This window comes from Sinocyclocheilus grahami, unplaced genomic scaffold (assembly GCF_001515645.1).
Source record: "Sinocyclocheilus grahami isolate Dianchi unplaced genomic scaffold, SAMN03320097.WGS_v1.1 scaffold1990.1, whole genome shotgun sequence".
NCBI classification, from domain to species: Eukaryota; Metazoa; Chordata; class Actinopteri; order Cypriniformes; family Cyprinidae; genus Sinocyclocheilus; species Sinocyclocheilus grahami.
In genome coordinates this window covers 38,096-46,125 of record NW_015507169.1, presented here as the reverse complement: position 1 = coordinate 46,125, position 8,030 = coordinate 38,096, and the positions used below count along the sequence as shown (strand labels likewise).

The following is an 8,030-nucleotide window of genomic DNA, read 5'->3' as shown; positions in this document are numbered from 1 at the left end:
GCCGGCTGGTCCTCGCCGTCCACCTTTGTCAGGTTCTACAACCTAGACGTCCCTGCTTTGCAGGCTCAGGTCCTTTCTGCTTAACTGTCTCTTTGAGCTCAAAACGCTCCAGGAACCATATCCCCGCCCTAAGGCTGGATTTAATCCTTGCTGGGTTTGACTATGTCTCAAACCCACTGAAGTTCCCACGTCTGGGCTTAGCTTCCGGCACGCTCTCGGCCCTATCTAGTTCCGAGGCTGTGCGAAGTTCTAAGAACAATTATGTAAGGCCGGGCTCGACCTCTATGAGTTAGCCCATTTCTTTGCCTCCTCTTGACCCTGAAAAGAATCCGGGTCTCTGGCTATGGCCTGCTCCATTGTAGTTGATCTACAGGGCCCCCTTCTGGACGCCCTGGACAATTACTTATAAGTCGTTCATCTACTATAGCACGGTGTGATTGAATAGGTTCCCATAGCGTCTAGCGACACAGTACGAAGTGAAGTATCGAAAGGGAACGTACTCGGTTACTAACGTAACCTCGGTTCCCTGAGATACCGGAACGAGTACTGCGTAGCTAGCCGTGCTATGATGCTGCACGACTCTGTCGTCGCTTCAGTCGATATGAATCAGTGATCCTATGCCGAGCACCTGCTTATATAGCCAGATGCCCCGCCCATTTTGGCGGGCTCGGGCGCGCTGCTTCGCCATAGACTCGCACAGCTCTGCTGCACTGTCATTGGTTCATTTCTGAAACAATGATTGAAAAAAAGGCTTCAGTAAATCGGAAAAAAGGAGTTTCCCGTAGTGTCTAGTGTCTAGTGTCTAGTGTCTAATCTCAGGGAACCGAGGTTACGTTAATAACCGAGTATGTTCCCCTCAGACATACATTCATATAAACTCCTACCCCTAACTGAATCGTGATTTATTTATCATCTCAACCAATTTGAATCGTCACATATTTGAATCGATTTACAACCGGCTCGCGGTTAATCGTTACATCCCTAGTTATCATTGTCTTTTAAATGCAAATTTAACCTTAACATTTCAGAAAACTGGTAATAAAAAAACTATTTGTCAACTGGTAATGCAAGTATTGTGATTTCTATTATTAATATGTCTACAATATCCACCTGTAGTGTCTTGGTTAAAATGACTTTCACAGACCTTTCGAGCAGCGTCTTCGATGGATGCTCTCCTGCATGAGGAGTTCACTGAGAGCTTCTCCTCGATGGAGGTATCAAACGCACATGACGGAACACAGACGTGCCTCTTCCTGGGCGAGGCCTGGAGCGTCGCCAGCAAACCCGCTCCTCGACTGTCAAACGGTGCGACCTGAAGACACAGCGTAACATGGTTATTTCACACGCATTCAAGCCTTCTGTCTAAACTAAGAGTTAAACTCTGAAGGCGGTGACCTCAGCAGTCAGGAAAGTGTGCAGCGTCTGCAGGAGGCTGGAGCTCGAGCTGAAGTCCACTAGCTGTGCGTCTTCAATCCAGAAGTGTAATAGATCCAGAGTGCGCTGATAGACTTTGGCTCTGTCTGATGAGGGATCTTCATTTGCTCTGCAGTTTCACAGTTAATGGAGAATATAATTAAATTTCATCTCATTTCACTTCTTAGGGATGATTATTTAATCAGTGATTGACTGTGGATGATTGACACTTATCTGTCTCTCTTATTGACACTGTCTGTCTCTCATCTATCTGTCTGTCTGTCTATCTATCTATCTATCTATCTATCTATCTATCTATCTATCTATCTATCTATCTATCTATCTATCTATCTGTCTGTCTGTCTGTCTGTCTGTCTATCTCTATCTGTCCTTCTATCTATCTATCTATCTATCTATCTATCTATCTATCTATCTATCTATCTATCTATCTATCTATCTATCTATCTATCTATCTATCTATCTGTCTATCTATCTATCTATCTATCTATCTGTCTGTCTGTCTGTCTGTCTGTCTATCTCTATCTGTCCTTCTATCTATCTATCTATCTATCTATCTATCTATCTATCTATCTATCTATCTATCTATCTATCTATCTATCTATCTATCTCTATCTGTCCTTCTATCTATCTATCTGTCCGTCCAGCTGTCCTTCTATCTGTCCTTCTAACTATTTGTCCTATCTATCTATATATCTGTCTGTCTGTCTATCTCTATCTGTCCTTCTATCTATCTATCTATCTATCTATCTATCTATCTATCTATCTATCTATCTGTCTGTCTGTCTGTCTGTCTGTCTGTCTGTCTGTCTGTGTTGACCAGTGTAACTTTTCTAGTTTAATCTGTCACAGTTCTCAGATTTATTTCATTCGTACCCCATTGTACTGTTAAATTTGTCCATTAGAAACCGCAGAAGCTCCTCCGAGGTGCAGAAGTAGCGATACGTGTAGAAAAACTGCTGAACAAATCCTTCGGCGTGAGCGTTCCTATCAGCGTCAGAACAGACGTGTGTGACGAGGGTTACAGTACCAGCAGCTACAGTCATTCCCGTGCATGCATACACACTCAGTACCTGGCGTACAGATAGGCCATGAGGCCTCTGGCGGTGGCGGTCACTAGCGGGCAGCCTTTGCCCCGGCGCTGATCACACAGAAAGTGCAGAAGCGCAGGATCGTCCGAGTGCTGCAGCTCCAGAGGCGCAGCTCCACACGCAGCCAGAGAGGGCAGCAGAGAGCGCGCTAAACCCCACTGATCCACAGACAGCACCTACAACACATCACAAAACACCTGCGTTACGCATTAAACCAAACAACACTGGTGTTCAAACTGGGGAAATCACCACGCATGCCCTCAAATTACTTATTGCTTACCTGTATATAAAATGCTTGAGACAACAACAATAAGACAAAGACACTAATAAGTAATAATTCATTTGATCAATAACTAATAACACATTTTACATGTATTTACTTGGCATATATGCTTTTATTTTAAGTGGCTTACAGCGTATTTAAGGTGCACAGTGTTGAAAATCAATCCCATGACCTTGGAGATTTTAGAAACTTCTAAATACTGGATAAATACTAAGAGTTATGACGTGAAATCTGATTGGATAAGCCAACTTCAAAGCCAGGGTAGAATAGAATAGTTTAATTGTTGAAATAACTGTTTATTGCAATTATTCTGTTGTTGTTGTTATAATTAAAAGATTATTGTTATTTTGTTATTTATAATAAATTAGACAGATCATTATTATGATCATTATTATTATTATTATTATTATTATTATTATTATTATTATTATTATTATTATTATTATTATTATCAAATTTAATATAAATGAATAATAATAATCCATTATTACTACTACTACTAATTATTATTATTAATTGATTGTTATTAATTTACAACAAATTATATGGATTATTATTATTAATATTTATTATTATTATTATTATTATTATCTAATTTATTATAAATTATTATTAATATATTATTATTTTTATTTAATTCATAATAAACTAGATTACCATTAATAATCTATTATTATTATTATTATTATTTTAAATTTATAATAAATGAGATATATTACCATTATTATCTAATTTATTATAAATATATAACAATAATATTCTATTATTATTATTATTAAAATATTATTGTTATTACTATTCATTCAGAATAATATTATTATTAGACAGATTATTATTATTGTATAATATATAAAGTATTATGATTATTATTTTATTTATTTATAATAAATTAAATAGATTAACATGATTACACAATTTGTTGTAAATTGATAATGATATGATAATTATTATTATTAAATACTATTATTTAACAATTAAATTATTTACAATGGCTTGAATTTGGCTCATCCAAACAGATTTCACTTCACAGTCAGATCTCAAGTTCTTATTATTTAGAAGTACATTATATTATTATTATTATTATATTAGATGTTCCTGACAATATCAAGGTCATGGGTTCCCATGGTTTCCAGTGCTCTGATAAATGTAAACCTGATCACACTGCAAGATGCTCAAGATAAAAGTGTCTTTGCAAAGTAAATAAATGTAAACGTAGAATATGAATGCTTAGGAATGTCTTTAAACCCACAGCAGAGGAAATGCAGCGTGTGCTTGGACACAAACCTGGAGATATTTCTTGACGGTCTGCAGAAACTCAACTTTGGCTCTGAGCTCGTCCAACTGCTGCTTGACTTTAGACACCATCACCTTCATGTCTGAACCTACAAAGACAGACGAGCAGCTCACACACACACACATCTGACGAACGAGGAACAGCTGCACTGCAGAACTAACGCACAGCCGTCAGACTTTCTATTGTAGCAGAAGTACCTTTATTTTTCCTCTCTTGCTCTATCAGCTTGTGGTAGAAAGTTCTGGTGTTTTTCAGATTTCTGCTCTCAATAATCAGCTGTTGGTGCAGCTCCTGTTCAAGAGCAAAGATAAGAAAAGATCAATAAATGGATCTCGATGCCCAGCTGAACTCTGGAAATGCATGCAACTAACCATGCGTTGCATTCACAGACAACACAACGCAGGATTTAACCAGTTTCCCTGCTGACCTCACCATGAATCCACCTGATTAATCGTCTAGACCAGCTTAGACAAGTGTTATTTTAGTATTAATGAGATCCCATTATAGTTTTTATTAAAAAAAAAAAATAAATAAATTAAATAATAATGTTTATTCATGCTTTTGTTTTTATTTTTACATTTTATGTTTTAATAGTAATTTAAAAGTTGTATTAAATTAGTTTTAGTCATTTTTAGCAGTTTATATATATATATACTGTATATATGTGTGTGTGTGTGTGTGTGTGTGTGTCTATATAGTTTTTATTATTTATTTTATATAATTTTAGTGATTTCAGTACATCAAGTTCTACTACATAAGTTAAACAAAATTAAAATTAGAAATTTTGCCTTGGTAACTATCTGAAATAAAAAGCTTTTATATATAACAGATTGCACTATATTTTATGTATAATAATTTTCCATTCTTAACTCTTTTAAATTAATTTAAACTTCTTAAATCAATTTAATTCAATTCAATTTAAATTCCTTGTTTTATTGTTGTGATTTTTTATTATTATTTTCTATTCTTTTATGTACAGCACTTTGAATTACCATTGTGTATGAAATGTGCTTTATAAATACACTTGCCTTGCCTTGCCTATAATAATGATAAAAATAATAATTATATAAATATATATAAAAAATATACATATTTTGTAACTTTTTTTTCAGTTTCAGTTTTAGCTAACTAAAATAACCCTGGATTAACTAAAATAACCCTGGATTAACTAGAATAGCCCTGGATAAATGACGGCTTGAAGAAACCATGTAAATCCACCTTCTATCAGAAGCTGGTTTTAGCTGCATTATCTAGAAAGATGGGCTTTTCGGAACCAGAATGATCTTGATTTGTGTCTAGGATAAACTGTAAGGCTTTGTGTGATTGGACTCAATGTGATGAAGAGGATGAAGATGATTGGTGTGTAAATTGCCTTTAAAAAACTTGGGGTCGATAAAATTTGTAATGTAAAGAAGTCTCTTCTGCACATTAAGGCTGCATTTATTTGATCAAAAGCACAGTAAAAATTGTGAAATATTATTAGAATGTAAAACAGCTGTTTTCTATGTGAATCTCTGTTAAACTGTAATGTATTTCTGTGATGCTCAGCTGTATTTTCAGCATCATTCCTCCAGTCTTCAGTGTCACATGATCTTCAGAAATCAGTATAATATGCTGATTTATTAGAAACATTTCTGATTATTATCAGTCGTGCCGCACAATATCTTTGTGGAAACCGTGATGCATTTTATTTTTCAGGATTCTTCGATGAAGAGAAATTCATTTATTTGAAATAGAAATCTTTTATAACATTATAACTGCCTTTACTGTCACTTTCGATCACTTTAATGCTTCCTTGCAGAATATAGTATCTTACTGACCCCAAACTTTTAAAGAGTAGTGCATATGATCAGGATGAAGACGCTGCGATCTGAACTATCTGTATTTCTCTCTATGGTAACAGACATCAATGGTCAGCGCTTTGAAGTCCGACTGCAGCTCTGTTCCTCCCGTAGAGCTCCCGCGTCTGACCCCCGCTCATAAAAACAGCCCTCAAACGCCATCAAAGCACACACTGAGCACTCATATTCTGCTATAAATATTAGATAGTATCACATAAATATCCAATACTACACTTGAACCCAGTCAAAATGCACATTGTCCATATTCTGTTCCTGGTTCTGAATGTTTGATGCATGTGGCTCATTCAAAGCATGAATGATGGAAGCTCTTCATCCACTAAAGCTCTTCCGATGAAAATGAAGGTTGTTTAGGATACTGTACCTGGAGAAATTCTGGCTGCATGAAATGTGGGTCCTTTCAGTACAGTTAGCATTAAATGAACACCGGAAATCAGCATTAGGACAAGAACAGAACAGACAAAGAGCAAAGACACGACAACTCGGGAGAAAGAAAAAAAATTCAGCCCAAAATCTAAAGAAATAAATAGGAAATTATATTGCATAAAAAAAATTAACATTTATTTTTTGATAATTAAAATGTTTTGCATTGTGTCATTTTTTCCATGCAATTATTTTCATATATTTTCATGTGACAATTTCATCCCCAAACATAATAAAATAAAATTAAAAATTAAAAAACATAAATGTATTTTATTTCAGCATTTCTTTAGTTTAGTTTAACTTGCTGTACTAAAATAACTAAAACGAAATAAACTAAAACTAATAAATACAATTTGATAAAAACTATATAGACATTAATGAAAAAAAATTGAAAATAAAAAAACAAAAATTTGAACGTACATTAAAGGGAAAATATTAAAATAAAATCGAATTTAAAATATTAACAAAAACTACAATAGTATCTCAATGGAATTAAAATAACCGATAAGTGATATATTATGTAAATGGTAAAGTATTTATATTTTATTTATGCGCTATTGTACTGCTTTTAATATTTGTCTAATTGTTTAAAAATATCATTTAACAGTAAAATATACCACGGGAATAAAACAGAATCACCACTGAGAATAAAAGTAATTACAAAGAAACAAAACACAAAACTGAGAATTGTGGTGAAAATGTGTTAAATTGTTATGAAAACCCCATAATCTCAATGGTTCAAAGAGCATGCTTCGTTTTATGAAAGATATGCTTTCTTATGTTTTTTCTTTATATGTTGGGGGTAAAATATGACCCATACATGTAAAGATTTGGAGCGCTGTGTTCAAAATGAATCCATTCGCAACATGTATGAACCCACCTGTGATTTGTCCTCCAGCGTGGGAGATTCGCTGTGACTGCTGAGTGTCTGTGTGTACTCCAGCACATCCGGACTGAAGCAGTCGTCTCCGTACAGAGCCAGGGCCCAGGAGGAGCCACGCGGGGCCCGCTGAGGGTCGCTGCAGACCGAGAGCGTCCGCTCAGAGATCAGAGAGTTACAGTCGTCCATGTCCAGCTCGGAGGAGTCGGGAGAGAGCCGAGCGCCGCCGCCGCCGTCCTCCAGCGCTTCAGCATCACAAACACCACCGTCTGGAGGAGCACCGCTCAGCAGCTCCATCAGCTCATTCAGCTCTACCACACACACAAGCAGTCGTCTCCGTACAGAGCCAGGGCCCAGGAGGAGCCACGCGGGGCCCGCTGAGGGTCGCTGCAGACCGAGAGCGTCCGCTCAGAGATCAGAGAGTTACAGTCGTCCATGTCCAGCTCGGAGGAGTCGGGAGAGAGCCGAGCGCCGCCGCCGCCGTCCTCCAGCGCTTCAGCATCACAAACACCACCGTCTGGAGGAACACCGCTCAGCAGCTCCATCAGCTCATTCAGCTCTACCACACACAGAGAGAGAGAGAGAGAGAGAGAGAGAGAGAGAGATGCTCTCACCAAACCTGTCAAGATCATATTTCACCCCAAAATCAACACCATTTTCATTAGAATTAATTTGCACTGTGACTTTTGCATTGGGATTATATTCAAAATAATTTCACACATATCTATCTATCTATCTATCTATCTATCTATCTATCTATCTATCTATC

At 36.6% G+C, this 8,030-nt stretch overlaps 1 protein-coding gene across 1 annotated transcript in view; it reads right to left on the bottom strand.

Annotated features, from left to right (window-relative positions):
- LOC107573641 (protein very KIND-like) overlaps positions 1 to 8,030 on the bottom strand; it is a 67,168-nt gene that overhangs the window by 21,951 nt on the left and 37,187 nt on the right. Inside the window, exons 21-28 of the mRNA XM_016260080.1 lie at positions 7,657 to 7,820; positions 7,262 to 7,570; positions 4,297 to 4,390; positions 4,090 to 4,187; positions 2,505 to 2,698; positions 2,308 to 2,418; positions 1,396 to 1,543; positions 1,145 to 1,312 (exon numbers count right to left, since the gene is read on the bottom strand). Of these exons, the coding sequence (XP_016115566.1) occupies positions 1,145 to 1,312; positions 1,396 to 1,543; positions 2,308 to 2,418; positions 2,505 to 2,698; positions 4,090 to 4,187; positions 4,297 to 4,390; positions 7,262 to 7,570; positions 7,657 to 7,820 (1,286 nt within the window). The remainder of the gene's footprint in view (positions 1 to 1,144; positions 1,313 to 1,395; positions 1,544 to 2,307; positions 2,419 to 2,504; positions 2,699 to 4,089; positions 4,188 to 4,296; positions 4,391 to 7,261; positions 7,571 to 7,656; positions 7,821 to 8,030) is intronic.